Here is a 16,002-nt window from a genome sequence, read left to right on the forward strand (position 1 = left end):
GTCAAAACTTGACTAAATATAAAACAGAAAGAAAGGAACAGTAAAAAAGACTAGAAAAGAGAAACCTGCAACAGGTAAAATATCTGTTCATTCAGGTACATCCAGACACTAGCCAGGCTGAGTGCATTTCGACTGTTCATCCTCCTATGACCGCCACCAAATGCCCGAAACCTTTGCTGCACACAGAAAACTTTGGGGTATTTGCAGCTGCACCGTTTGGCAAACACACAACACGCTATTGCATCCAGAATTTGACAGAAGTTCGAAATTCTGTCGTCGAAAAAGACGCAGGTGGCTACGTTTCTTTTAACTGTGGCAAGTTTCCGGGTAGAAGGAAACTTTGACAGGAGTCAGAGGGAATTTCGACAGGTGGATGTAAGTTTGCGGTGTGAAACAGGAGTCTGCTAAGAGCTTAGTTCTACCACCTCTCTTTTCTCTTATTTTTCTCCCAGCTTTCTTTTGCACAAGGAATTTTGACAGGAGGTTGTACATTTTCAAAGTGTAATGGGACAACCTTCAAGTCGTATGATCAGTGCGTGCACTGTGGCTACCTGCCTGCTATGCTCTGCCACCTCTCTTTCTAATTTTTGGGGGTTCTGTGTTCCGACCTTTCTTAGCTTCTCCCTATCCCTCTTTCCCCGCCCCCACCCCCCCCCCCCCCCCCCCCCACCTGGCTTCTGTTTAGCGTAAATAAACTTGTGCCGTGTTGGTATGTGTGCCTAGCAATGCGCATGTGAGTCTTAGGCCCGGCGGCTCTCACCTATGTAACTTCAGCAGGACAGACGACGCACTGCAGATTATCTCAGCCCGCTACACGTACGTTGCGTGAAAGGAAAACAGACCAAGTACTCGTCATAATCCCTATCGCAGCATCAATAATATGCAGTGTGTCGTATGTGCCGCTGAAACTGCGCAGGTATATTCTGCCCTTTTACCTGCATGTGTTTACGTAAGTTCTTACCTTGTCAATAACATGCATGACACCGTTGGTACCCTTCTCGTCAGGTCGTATGATCCGCGCGCAGTTCACTGTGGCTACCTGCATGAAACGGATGTACGGTGGTAAAAATGCAATGTTACATGTATTACTTAGTATATATATATATATATATATATAGATAGATAGAATGACGTCAAGAGCGAGAATGCATAGAAATATATATATCACAGGACTATATATATACACGTTACAGGCTTTACACAAATTCTCACGTTATGATCAAAAGTGGGAATTACCAGAACATGTTTACTAAAAGAGAGATCAAATCATCAAATCAAATCAAATTTTATTTTACGAGGGTTGTGGCATAAGCAATATAAACGAGCTTCTTTTCAACCAGCCCTCGCCCAGAGAGGGACTATTCTATTAGAGAGAGAGAGAGAGAGAGAGAGAGAGAGAGAGAGAGAGAGAGAGAGAGAGAGAGAGAGAGAGAGAGAGAGAGAGAGAGAGAGAGAGAACAAGAACAAGAACAAGAACAAATCTTTAATTGTCTAAGGCCACAGCCCCTTACAATAGTGGTTAAAATAACAGCAATAGTATCTGCACAGTTATAAATTATAGTCACGCATAAAATTCAACAAATACATTAAAACCCTGATGACATATCACTGAACCTCATTTATAAGGGTTCGTCTCTTCTGTAGCATGAAGAACACAAATCTGCTGAAGCTGTTCATCACATTTTCCTCATTATTGCCACAGAAATACACAAGTTGTTGTTGCAGCGTCTTAGAGTTCGAGATTTTCAAATACTTTGCTCGAAGGTCTTGATAAAAAGGACATAAAAATACAACATGGTGTTCATCTTCTCTATCAGCTGTACAGAGAGGACAGTTTCTTGTCGTTTGATATAAACGAGCTTCTTTTCAACCAGCCCTCGCCCAGAGAGGGACTATTCTATTAGAGAGAGAGAGAGAGAGAGAGAGAGAGAGAGAGAGAGAGAGAGAGAGAGAGAGAGAGAGAGAGAGAGAGAGAGAGAGAGAGAGAGAGAGAGAGAGAGAGAGAGAGAGAGATTGAATTGAGCTTTACTCTCTGTGGGGCACAAAATACAAATGCAGATATACGCAGATTCCGACTCACATATCAACTTGATAACAAACAGCATGCTCTTTCAAGGAAAATACGTTGAAACCCGAGCTCACCCCATACGCGTATTTGTTGACGCGGATTTTCTTGTCTTGGTAGATAGTGACGAACTCTTGGTTACGGTTACGAAAGGTGTTGAGGGACAGCTTTCCAGGCGCTATGTGGTACAGCAACAAGGAGGGACTTCCATCAGTAGGATGCAGCAAACTCCTACAAAATAAATTCTGTCACTTCAAATTTAATGGTGGATTAAGGAGAAAAAAAAGATGCTGAAAGAAATGTCTCCACAACAGCAAGCCCACAAGCAAGCCAATGTAAGAAACAATGCAGAAAAGACATTTAAATAATTCCCTGTTTAAAGGGGATTTCGCCACGTGGAATGTACTGTCTAAAATATCTTTGGTTGCAGATTCGTAAAAAGTCAAACTGGACATTACAAAAACTTGTTTCCGCCTTCCACCCCCACAGTTGACCCGCCCCGTCCCCAAATCGTTTTAACGGTATTACCCCATTTTCTGTGCATTGGCCGCACACAAACGTGAATCCGCTAACTTCAAACCACAACCGCTGTTTGCGAACAACTGTGTACTTCTCCATCATACAAAAGTGTGTAATTTCCAAAACATGAAGTCTGGTAATACTGATATGAGAACTCGTCTTTTCCCTATAATGTTCACAATAAGCGGCTTTCACGGTAAACGAGTTCATGCTAAACGACGTTTTGTCTTAAGCGACTTTACCCACTTTAAACAAGTTCGCGCTAAACGACGTTTCGTATTGAGAGACTGTATACCCACTTTAAAGCAGTTCTCGCCAAACGACGTTTCGTCTTGAGCGACTTTACCCAATTTGAACCAGTTCATTCTAAACGACGTTTCCTCTTGAGCAACTTTACCCACTTTAAACCAGTTCGTTCTAAACGACGTTCCGTCTTAAGCGACTTTACCAACTTTAAAACAGTTCGCGCTAAACGACGTTTCGTCTTAAGCGACTTTACTCACTTTAAACCACTTCGTGCTAAAGGACGTTTCGTCTTAAGCGACTTTACCCACTTTAAACCACTTCGTTCCTGAACGATGTTTTGTCTTAAGCGACTTTACCCACTTTAAACAATTCGTTCTAAACGACGTTTTGTCTTGAGCGACTTTACCCACTTTAAACCACTCCGCTCTAAACGTTTCTTCTGAAGCGACTTTACCAACTTTAAACCAGTTCGCTCTGCACCACTTCGCTCTAAATAACGTTTCGTCTCAAGCGACTTCTCACTTTTCGCCTTAAGCGTCTTTACCTAATTTAAACTCCTTCGTTCTAAACGACATTTCGTCTTAAGCGACTTTACCCACTTTAAACCAGTTTGCGCTGAACGACGTTTCGCCTGAAGCGACATTACTCACGTTTAACCATTTTGTGCTAAACGACGTTTGTCTTAAGCGACTTAACCCACTTTAAACCACTTCGTTCCAAACAACGTTTTGTCTTAAGCGACTTTAATCTTTCCAAACGACGTTTGTCTTAAGCGACTTTACCCCCTTTAAACCACTTCGTTCCAAACAACGTTTTTTCTTAAGCGACTTTACTCTTTCCAAACGACGTTTCGCCTTGAGCGACTTAACTCTTTCTAAACGACGTTTCGCCTTAAGCGACTTTACCCACTTTGCTGTAAACGATGTTTCGTCTAAAGCGACTTTATTCGTTCTAAACGACGTTTTGTCTTAAGCGACTTTACTCGTTCTAAACAACGTTTCGCCAAAAGAAACTTTACCCACTTTTCATAGGCGGTGGACTCCCTGAAGGCGGTGTCGGACGGGGCGAAGACCGTGAAGGCGCCCTGGTTCTCCAGTAGGTCCGTCAGGTTGGCCATGGCCGCTCGCTCCGTAAACTGCCGCAAACCCAGCTCCTTAGCCGTGTCCAGTAAGTTGCCCAGCGGCTTTTCTTCACAACAACAGCATCAAGCCGTCAAGGATAACCACGAACTTAATTCTGGTTACAGACTTTTCTTCACAACAAGAGCATCAAGCATAACCACTGACTTAATTCTAGTTACAAGAATACACGATGCTATGTGTAGAGATACTTTTTAAACATAAGAAATACACGTTTTAAAATAATGTTCTGTTGATTGCGAGCTTCTCAAATAATAAAAAGAGCAACTATTAAAACAAGAACAAAATACATTTTTCTTAATGTAATCAGCCATCTGCACTTATGGCAGAATGACCGAGGTATGGATACATGGATACCGTATCTGAGTCTGCACATAAAGTTGACCCGTGTCCGTCCCGGCCCGGATTCGAACCTGCGATCTTAGAATCACAAGTCCAGTGCTCTACCAACTAATCTACCGGGCCTATTTACTTAGTATTTTTTATTAATTTATTGTAATCTAGTTTACATGTGAATGCAAAATATTGATACTAAGCCTTCTATGCCTATTCACCTTTTGTGCATCCTTGTTGGCCTCGTTCCCTGTCGTAGCCCGAACAACAGTCCCAGCTCACAAACCTGCAAATAATTACATCATGCAGCATTATCCATATTTCCAGTTTTCAGAATATGCCAGATCAGTTCACCCCATGAGACAGGAATAAAAATAACAATTACCATAACAACACTTTATTGCCCATTAGAATGAATACATTAAACCGGAAAATTGTCTTCGACACGTAATATCTTCAACATTTCGTACGCTGCGTACAGATTTTGTTTTTCTTCACTGGGAGAAAACCGTAGGCACCTGAAAATGTGGTGGCGATGTTTGTTCACATTCGCGGAGTTATATTGAATATAAACACACTTTTTTGTTGAGAATGTGTCATTGATTGTTTCAGAACATTGAATTGGTTCTAATTGGACTGTCTGTGTCTGTCTGTCTGTCTGTCTGTCTCTGTCTATCTGTCTGTTTGTCCGTCTGTCTGTTATGGTGTGGCTCTTTTTCTGTGCAATATTTCGATTTGTATGTGTTTTTATTGGTTTGAATATAATGAATTGAAGAATATTGTCCCCCATTTCATTCCCCCACTTACGTTGGTCGTTCACAGATCATCTTGAGATGTTTGGCCACGCAGTGTGTGAAGAACTTCTCTCCTGTGCCATACACCTCCTGCACCATGCACATGTTGGGCCTGAAACACAGTCATAGAACAAAACCCATGGTCATCATTTTCGCGAGATTTTATTCATAACCAGCTGGGTAACAATAAACATTGTCATCGTTTTCATTCATAACCAGCTGGGTAACAATAAACATTGTCATCGTTTTCATTCATAACCAGCTGGGTAACAATAAACATTGTCATCGTTTTCATTCATAACCAGCTGGGTAACAATAAACATTGTCATCGTTTTCATTCATAACCAGCTGGGTAACAATAAACATTGTCATCGTTTTCATTCATAACCAGCTGGGTAAAAAAAAACATTGTTATCATATTCACGGGTTTTTAGAACTCGGAACTCAGAACCTTATTACATAAGGATAAAGGTTTTAGGCTTAGCCTAATCTTCCAACCTGTCCTTTCATACAGTCATCAGACGACAAGTCTAAAACAAAAACAAACACAAAACAAACAAGTCGCGTAAGGCCAGGCGAAATTACTACATTTAGTCAAGCTGTCGAACTCACGGAATGAAACTGAACGCACTGTATTTTTTCACCAAGACAGTACAGCTTCGTCAATCCCCGCGTGAAGGAAATCGCTCACCTTCCACGTGCAAAACGTAGTGATATTGACACGCCAGATTAGCGCGGTAGCGTATTGTGCTAAGCAGGAAAGCGCGCTTTTCTGTATTCTTGTTAACTTTCTGAGCTTGTTTTGAATACAACCTGTCATATCTATATGTTTTTGGAATCAGGAAATGATAAAGAATAAGATGAAATCATTTTTGGATCGATTTCTTAAATTTTAATCGTAAGACTAATTAATCTATTTTCGTTAATTGTGATCACATTTTAAGAGTAAACATGACATATGTATATATTTTTAGATTCAGAATGTGATGAAGAATACGATACAATCAATTTTAAATCTGTTAGCGAAAAATCGATTTTAATGACAACTTTAATGAGCAAACTCATTAATTAAATGTTAAGCCTCCAAGCTGAAATGCAATACCAAAGTCCGGGCTTCGTCGAAGATTACTTGACCAAAATTTCAACCAATTTGGTTGAAAAATGAGAGCGTGACAGTGCCGCCTCAACTTTCACGAAAAGCCGGATATGACGTCATCAAAGACATTTATCAAAAAAATTAAAAAAATGTCTGGAGGTACCATACTCAGGATCTCTCATGTCAAGTTTCATGAAGATCGATCTAGTAGTTTTCTCTGAATCGCTCTACACACACACACAGACACACACACATACACCACGACCCTCGTCTCGATTCCCGCCTCTACGTTAAAACATTTAGTCAAAACTTGACTAAATGTAAAAATAGCAGCAATGCATCGTTAAACGGGGCCATAAACAGGCAGTTTAGTTTCAAGAAGAAGGGTGAGGGGGTCGAGGAAGTACGCATGCATAACCAGCTGGGTAACAAGTTTTCATTCATAACCAGCTGGGTAACCAAAAAGAACATTGTCACCATTTTCACGGGTTTTTATTTATAACCAGCTCGGTAACAAAAAACAATGTTCATATGTGACAAATCGAGGTAGTGAATGGGTTTGAGCTTCAGGTGAAACGTGGATTTTGAAAGTAAAGCAAATCAGGCTGTTTATTTTGTACTAGATGATTACCCGCTTCGCCGGGTACCGGCTTCGCCGGGAAGAAGTAGAGCCGAATACCAGGCTGCGCCTGGGACCCGGCTTTGCCGGGTGTACGCCGGCTTCGCCGGCTCACGAAGGAAAGGAGATAAACGCGCAAAACACTGGAGACCTTCTAGAAATAGTAACGTGCAGTGACCTTCTAAAAATAGTAACGTAGTAACGGGAATATGGATTGACGCCACACGGAGGAAGGGAGATAATCGCGGCTGAAAACACTGGAGAAGATAAGGAAGAGTTACTGGTAGTGGATCCCGACAACAACAACAAAAACAAACCAAAAAAAATCGGTTCAGCGCGCACAGCGCTGCGCGCTGAGAGCACGTGTTGAAATATCTCATCGATGAGGTTGTGTCCGGGGTGTAGCTGAATACGGTGTCCAAATTTGAAAAAGATCCACCGAGAACTTTGGCCGTGCATCGCGAACAGACAGACAGACAGACAGACAGACAGACACTAGTCGTATATATATATAGATGTGGAACCATCGCGGATTTTGATTCGTATTTCCAATGACACCGACTGTAAACATTCACTCTCAAAGACCCAATCAATGTTGAACATTATTACGACGACTCATGGTCAATTTGCAACTAAGCTGTGCAATCGCAAATTGTGCAACGAAAAGTCTCAAAACACTTAAAAAGAAAAGTTACATGCTAAATAGTGACTGACCTCGCAAATAGGATGGCAGCTCTGTGACTTTTTAGACCCGAAGAAAAGCGAGCAAAGTTTACGTTTGACGTTACGTACAAATATGACTTGAACTCCTGACGCATTTTAGGGCCCTGAATTACATTCTAAAAGTTAGGCTCCCTGTCAGTGATCGTGCGTACTTTTACACTACACAAATGATAACAAAAACGATGTTTGGTGGCTTGTTGCCAAATAAGCATTTTTTGTTGGCCTCAATCCATAAAGATGAAACAGAAGACGATATGCTCCCCCTCGGCCCAACAAAAAAGCTGGTCTGACGACACGCCACAAAACATCTTATATAATCTACATGCTTTTAGGGATGCAACTATCACATGTTATGCCTAAAACACATTCATAAACAAAACAAAACTCAATAATCTAAATTCTTTTAGGGATGCAACTATCACATGTTTGGCCTGAAACGAAGAAGTAAACATAGCAAAACACAACAATCTAGATGCTTACAGCGATGCTATTAACACATGTTGGGCCTGAAACACGTTCATAAACAGAACAAAACCCTAAAATAAAGATGCTTTTAGCGATGCAACTATCACGCTTTGGGCCTGAAAAAAAAAAAAAAAAAAAAAACAGAACACACACCAAAAACACAACACCCATAATATAGGTGCTTTTAGCGTTGTTACTGTCACACGTTCGCCTTTTAATTATCTCCCAGGGTATCAAAAGCCGGGCATTCTCTGAAGAGGACAGAAGGTCAAGTGGCCGTGGCTATAACAGCCAAACTGGCTCCAAAATCTCTGAGAAGAAAAGAGCGTATGCAGTATAAAGAGCGTATGCATTATTTAGTCTTTCACTGATCAGGTGTTACTTTGAGCGGTAAAGGTTCAAAAACGCCCTCTTCCATGACATTTAGAAGTTAACACACGATGGAAAAGGATTTGGAAGATAAAGTGAAGGGGAGAAGGGGGGGGGGGGGGAGACAAGGAGAGAGACAAAAAGGTTGGGATGAAGACCGAGAAGTTCGCACAGTAGAAAAAGTTTCAGAAGAAGGAAGAAGGAGAAGGATAGTTGTAAGGTTCTTTAAATTTTTATGTAATAGTCATTTAATTTGCCATTGTGTACAGAATTGTTTATTTGTCGGTGAGTTTTGTGTGTGAGATGATTAGAACTATTTCGGAATTGCGCCATATAATTATCCTCATTATTAACATTATTAAATCGACTCTATATAAACTGAGCAAAAAACATATGCACCCATTTTCGTACCCCAACCAAAACATTCCTTCCCGTGTCATTTTATTCAAACTGTATATATATATACCATTAAAGGCCGTTCACTTCGCTATTTGGCACACTTTTCGGATCAAAGAATTCTGTTATGAGTAATACATGACCGCCGCCGATGTAAGGGAAAGGAGATAAACGCGCAAAACACTGGAGACCTTCTAAAAATAGTAACGTGCAGTGACCTTCTAAAAATAGTAACGTAGTAACGGGAATATGGATTGACGCCACACGGAGGAAGGGAGATAATCGCGGCTGAAAACACTGGAGAAGATAAGGAAGAGTTACTGGTAGTGGATCCCGACAACAACAACAAAAACAAACCAAAAAAAATCCACCTGACCAATTAAAAAATCGGCAAAAATTCAGAATAGGCGTAACTTGTACATACAAGGAGAAAGCAAAATTAATTATCTATCCGGAACCGGTTGTTTTGTTTTCTTATCTTGCGTATCTCTTGTGTTATGTTATTTCTACTGATGCAGGTGTGGAGACCTGAACGTTCCTTTTTACATTTAGTCAAGTTTTGACTAAATGTTCAAGTTTTGACTAAATGTTTTAACATAGAGGGGGAATCGAGACGAGGGTCGTGGTGTATGTGTGTGTGTGTGTGTGTGTGTGTGTGTGTGTGTGTGTGTGTGTGTGTGTGTGTGTGTGTGTGTGTGTGTGTGTGTGTGTCTGTCTGTCTGTGTGTGTGTGTGTAGAGCGATTCAGACTAAACTACTGGACCGATCTTTATGAAATTTTACATTCCTGGGAATGATATACCCGGACGTTTTTTTTATTTTTTCGATAAATGTCTTTGATGACGTCATATCCGGCTTTTTGTAAAAGTTAAGGCGGCACTGTCACACCCTCATTTTTCAATCAAATTGATTGAAATTTTGGCCCAGCAATCTTCGACAAAGGCCGGACTTCGGTATTGCATTTCAGCTTGGTGGCTTAAAAATTAATGAATGACTTTGGTCATTAAAAATCTGAAAATTGTAAAAAAAAAATTTTTTTTATAAAACGATCCAAATTTACGTTCATCTTATTCTTTATCATTTCCTGATTCCAAAAACACATAAATATGTTATATTTGGATTAAAAACAAGCTCTGAAAATTAAAAATAGAAAAATTATGATCAAAATTAAATTTTCGAAATCAATTCAAAAACACTTTCATCTTATTCCTTGTCGGTTCCTGATTCCAAAAACATATAGATATGATATGTTTGGATTAAAAACACGCTCAGAAAGTTAAAACGAAGAGAGGTACAGTAAAGCGTGCTATGAAGCACAGCGCAACCGCTATCGCGCTAAACAGGCTCGTCACTTTCACTGCCTTTTGCACTAGCGGCGGACTACGTTCAATTTCATTCTGTGAGTTCCACAGCTTGACTAAATGTAGTAATTTCGCCTTACGCGACTTGTTTCTCATGTGTTTACATGGCCAGCAAATGTCCGTCAGTAGTCTTACTCTAATTAAACTTTGGCAGTTCTTGTAAAAAACATTTGCAGTCATGAATTTTTGAAATGTTAATTCACAAATCCGTGATGGGTTTAAAAACATTTTCTGGAAGTGTGCATAACATCTAAGTACAAACGTGTAGTGATCCACGGCAAGTCTCGTATGTAGACTTCAGATCCTCAAAGTTTCGAAGCAATCCATTCAGGAATTGCTGACATTGAGTGCTTTATGTACCACCCCTCAAAATTCACGCAAAAACCTCTCGTTTTCTACTGCTCATGCGCTCCACATCTGCATCAGAAGAAACGACATAACACAAGAGATACGCAAGATAGCAAAGCAAAACAACCGGTTCTGGAGAGATAACTGAGTTTGCTTTTTTCTCATATCCAAAGTTGCTAAGTTGTGCCTATGCTGAATTTGTGTCGATTTTTTTTATTGGTACCTGACGTTTTTGTCAGGTCGATTTTGGGGGTACCCTTACCTCGGCGGCGGGCACGTGATACATATAACAGACATCTTTGATCGGAAAAGCGTGCCAGATAGCCTTTAATGTCATAATTATACAGTTTGAATGAAATGAATGTTTTAGTTGGGGTACGAAAATGGGTGCAATAGTTTTTTTGCTCAGTTTATATGAAGCACTTTGCTGTTTGTTGTGACCTCTCGTAAGTACGGTATAATACATCTGTGATACATATCCGCAAACTGCTGCGACGCTGGCTTAGAAGTGACAGGAGTGGTAACACCGGCACTGCAGGATCAGCAGTAGTCTCCCCTGAAGTCTATCGTTATTCTAAACTCGATAGCACTTCAAAGATGTCTTGTATCAAGAAAGCCGCTTGTTCATCAGCCGTGTCAACACTTACGCTTTGTATTCTTGATTTAGGGAAATTTCGTTTTACGCCTTGAAAAAAGTGTTTAGTTGCCGCTTGTTCATCAGCCGTGTCGACATTTGCGCTTTATATTCTTGATTTCGTTAAATTTCTTTTAACGCCTTAAAGAAAGTGTATAGTTTGTACTTTGCTATACTACTGCAATCGCAACAAGGGTGCTAGTGTTCTGGTGTCCTTAGGGATTTCCTGTTCTTTCATGTCTCTTGTATGAATGCATTAATCCTTAATTTTCTATCTTTGAAATAAGGACAAAGCACACAAAAGAGAACACCGAACATATATAATGCTTGCCGGTGGTAAAGGTAGAAGCCCTCTATATGCACTTTGGCAGATTTGTTAAACATACAGAGTGAAAAAAACACCGAATTAATATCCTGTGCAGTGATCTATTTTCCCACTCTCCCTTCCCCATTATCTCTCTACCTCGCTCTTTTCTCTCTGTCTTCATCAGTCTCTTTTTTTTTTTAAAACTCTTATTCTCTGTCTATCTCTTTCCCTCTTATTCCATCTCCCTTCCCGCCCCCTCCCTCTCTTTTACTGTAATGATGGACGGAATGCTTTCAACATGATTTTTGACTTTTTTGAACCCTGAAAAAACTAGGCAAAAAGAATGGCCCGGCGGGAGGGGGTCCCTGACTGCGAATTCAACTTAAAACAGCTTCGTAAAATATCATCGCCTTTCAGGAAAACAGTGATTAAGCCCCAATGTTGACATGCTCAGTGTAAATATGTAATAACACTCGCTCGCTCATTTTCTCGTGTTCCTACGCAATGCCCCAAGTAGTTTTTCACGCGATAAACAATAGGAAGTTCTACTTAAAGGCATATGTACGCGCTCCCGTGTTTACAAAGTGTAGTTTGCCCATAATCGATGTCAAACGCACCATAAGACCATATAATGACGATATGTCACCATGCGCGGACCATGATACATGCATTACAGCTTGTTCTAGCCTCTGAAAAAGTGAGGATGTCAACAAAGCCGCGGTGTTAGCTCCCTTGCATCAACGTTACATGTGTTGCCAAATCTATAAATAGGACGATCCAGATCAAAATGAAAATTAACATATCTCAACATTGAAGGGGTCCTAGACCACAATATTTTGCAGGGAACTTAATTTAGCATGTCTCCAGCTGTTGGTAAAGCAATTAGCGTGTATAGTCATCGAGTACATATGCCTTTAACATCCCTTGTTTGCTTAAAGGGTCATGGTTGGTGGATGACTAGTCTTTGAACAGGTTTTTGGACGAATTCGTGTACAGTTCAATTGTAACTCTTATGACCAAGTTTAGAGGTCACCAGGCAGTATAAGAAAGATAGTCTCTTTTATAGTATCCTTGAGTCACGCCACGAGTATTTCTTTTCTCATATTGTTTTCTCTCATCGTCAAAAAATTAATGGATGAATATTTTAAGACTCCGTTTCTGGAAATCCATCAAAGGATTCGCACTATTGCCAATTCATAAGATTCAAATGGGCCTGCACTACAAACAAATGAAGTCTTCCTCAACTACAGAAAACTCTTTTTACGCTGAAAACATACACAATATATATTGTGAAAATTATGCGATTACTGTGATTCCATCGGTTTTGTTTAATTTCCTTTTCAATTTAAAGTATTCATTTATTTGTGTGCATATTGTTTTCCCCTCCTTTTATTCGCTTTTTTCCTGGTGTATGCTTTTATTCAGGAATGAGGCCCAAAGCAGCTAATCTTCCATCCAGTCAATAAATGAGACCCGCGGATTTCAGACTATCTTGTACCCTCCCTGTATTTACTCGCCCAGCAAGCACGCGCGTGTCTGTGGGAATGTGATTGTATCTTGTTTCTCTCTGGGTCGCCATGAACCCAGAAAACGCTGGCACGTTACCAGTATAGAGGGCCCCAAAGGGGGGGTATCATCACGATCACGGGAAGGGAAATTTTAGCTTTCACGATCACAGTTACCTTGATTTTTGTTTTCACGATCACGAACACCAGTGGCAAATCACGGTCACGGTAAAAGTTGCAGGTACAGAAAGCACGTGTCAAAGTAAACACAACCACACAGTAATTCGCTCATCTGGATCTATTGTTTATTCAACACAAAGTGACAACTGTTGCACTTTTTTTATTATTTTTTTTAATTCTCTTTCATACACACATAGAATACATATCATGATTTGTAATCAGTAACAAGAATGTTGTTTTCGTTGTTTTTTCTCTCGCTGTCTCTCTCTCATACAGACACTCACATGAATATACACTCCAGGGGCGGAGCAGTTAAGCCAGAGGGGGGGGGGTTACAACCTGGGGTCGAAGGCAAGGCCCCGTTGGGGGGTCTGGGGGGCTTAGCCCCCCAGAAGCTGAAGGGATTTAGCTATTTTATGAACAATTTATGGCTTATCCTTGATTTTAAACATGATCAACTGGTATCAGCAGCCACTCATTATTTCTTTTAAAGTTAGTATTATTTTTTTTATTTTTTTTTACATCCGGGGGTCCGGAACCCCTGTAACCCCCCCCCCCCCCCCTAATCCGCCCCTGCACTCATACACATTCAACTCCCACACCCTCACTCACACACATGAATATATACTTGCACAATTTCACATTTCCAGAGCTAAATCTTTTAAACCCATTTTCTCAAAAACTATTGGGTGGATTGAAATTAAAGTACATGTATGTGTGATGGTAGAGTCTATAATCCTGACTAAAGGTCAGTCTAGGAATCATGAAGGTGGGTGAAAGAATATTCACTCATACACATTCAACTCCCACACCCTCACTCACACACATGAATATATACTTGCACAATTTCACATTTCCATAGCTAAATCTTTTAAACCCATTTTCTCAAAAACTATTGGGTGGATTGAAATTAAAGTACATGTATGTGTGATGGTAGAGTCTATAATAACAAAATCCCCAACGAACATGACTTTGGTCGACTTTGACATGAGGATCAAGTGACCCAAACTGGCACGTCTCCCCGCCATAGTTCCTGAATATAACCCAATGTTGATAAGTTTACAGGCGCTAAAATAAATCCAAGCTCAATGCAAAGAAGCGACAATTAGAATCTATGCCAAGCGTGTCCACGTTGCTGGGGTGAAAAACACATTTCTAGTTTCGGTTTTGGCTACACGCAGACTCGATCAGACTCGAGCCAGTCGAGGTCACACTGAGCGAGTGACAGCCGGACGTGGCAATGTCGACAATGTCAATGATCTTAAACAAATTTCAAGATCTTTGCCTACATTCAGAACAGTCATAGAGCAACATAGACAGGGCCGGACTAGGGGGGGGGGGGGTGGTTACAGGGTTTGCGCAACAACCCCCCCCCCTGGCTTAAGCATGTACCTCCCAAACGCTTTTTTTTTTAATTTTGTAGGGGAGGGAAGAGGGGTTGCATCTGGATCATCATGAAATCCGAGGAGAAATCGCACCTCTCACCCCCTTTCGAAAGACATTTTTCTTCAACGATTTTTGTGATGAAAAGTATGAGTCCTTACAATCTCAATTCTTCTTCATTGCCTATACAGCTTGCTGTCGAATTTACCTTTTTCGTTCAAGGAGAGGCTTCCTTTCCCTCCAGAAACATCAAAAAACGTTCAGCTTCAAGGGGGCGAAGCCCCCTTGCAACCCCCACCAAGGGGGCGTCGCCCCCTGGTCCCCCACCAAGGGGCCTTGCCCCCTGGACCCTCAACTGTAAAGTACTTACCTAGTCCTGCCTTGATGGATGACATACCTTGACATTTAGTCTTCGGAAAGACGGCCCCGTAGCCTGACCTTTCCACCAAGGAAGGCATTCTCGCCGCCTGCTTTGGTCTGGCTTGAATCCACAAAATATAACAGAAGTTCGATGACAGTATCGCTGCACGCCATTTTTGATCTTCGAATTCGAATTTGACTGAATGCACTCAAAACTTTAGCACGAATCCCTTCCATTGGATGAAGTTTAGCAGACTTTTGCAATTCGCCTTCTGATTGGATCTCTTTTTTGTGATTGGTTCTCTTAAAGAAAACCAATTGCTGTCAAAATCATATTTCTGAATGTGTTGTTGCTTCCCTTCAATCGGGATTAGCTCCTTGACGAATAGAGGATCATACTCATAGAGTGATACAGCTGTGAAAAATGTACGTTGAAAATAAAATGCTTTGCAATAATGCCCATCACGATCACGAAAACAAATGACAATCACGATCACGAGACTTGATTTTTTTGTCATCACGGATCACGGGCAAAGTCCCATCACGATCACAGAAATGGAAATTTCGGCAATCACGGTCACAGAAAGGTCAAAAAACGCCAATCACGATCACGATTTTAAACCCTTTGGGGCCCTCAGTATAGATACAGTCACACCCACCTAGCGATACCCCTAAATGCACCCCCCCCTTCCCCCCCACCCCGGAAACCTTCTGGGAAATTGCGATGTTGATGAACAAGTCTCCTTGCGACGGAGAAAGGGGTATCCTTTTCGGTTTGGACGAGCAGAGTTTGACCTTTCGCTTTGTTTGTAGCGGCAAAGATGTTCCATCGGTATCCGTGTGTTCAAGAGTATAGGTCAAGCATGAGTTGTGATGTAGACCCGCTGTGGAATGCAATGTCATTGACAGCGGCTGATGAAGGCAATAGTGTGCACGTGCATCGCAGAGTTTGATACGCAAAACGGTGCACTTTGTGGCACGGTATCCGTGTCGGAATAACCCTCTTTGACCTTCTTGTGATTGACATTCGACAGCGTCGAAGATTGCAGGTAACTGAGAAAGAGAGAGAGAGAGAGAGAGAGAGAGAGATATGTTTATGCATTACGCAAGAACTGATGTTCCATTTATCTATCATCGCTGTTTTCTTAGACACGACGAAAG

General features: G+C 41.1%; 1 protein-coding gene across 5 annotated transcripts in view; it reads right to left on the bottom strand.

Moving 5' to 3' along the window:
- The window catches only part of LOC138968456 (transforming growth factor-beta-induced protein ig-h3-like), a 72,467-nt gene that overhangs the window by 27,901 nt on the left and 28,564 nt on the right, over positions 1–16,002 (bottom strand). For 3 of the 5 annotated variants that reach the window (XM_070341025.1, XM_070341026.1, XM_070341024.1), the window contains exons 4-9: positions 5,110–5,208; positions 4,524–4,588; positions 3,853–4,018; positions 2,143–2,296; positions 962–1,039; positions 66–176 (exon numbers count right to left, since the gene is read on the bottom strand). In XM_070341025.1, the coding sequence (XP_070197126.1) occupies positions 66–176; positions 962–1,039; positions 2,143–2,296; positions 3,853–4,018; positions 4,524–4,588; positions 5,110–5,208 (673 nt within the window). Of the gene's footprint in view, positions 1–65; positions 177–961; positions 1,040–2,142; positions 2,297–3,852; positions 4,019–4,523; positions 4,589–5,109; positions 5,209–16,002 lie in introns of those variants that run through there. The other 2 variants (XM_070341027.1, XM_070341028.1) reach the window with 2 other exon arrangements.

This window comes from Littorina saxatilis, linkage group LG6 (assembly GCF_037325665.1).
Source record: "Littorina saxatilis isolate snail1 linkage group LG6, US_GU_Lsax_2.0, whole genome shotgun sequence".
Lineage (NCBI taxonomy): Eukaryota > Metazoa > Mollusca > Gastropoda > Littorinimorpha > Littorinidae > Littorina > Littorina saxatilis.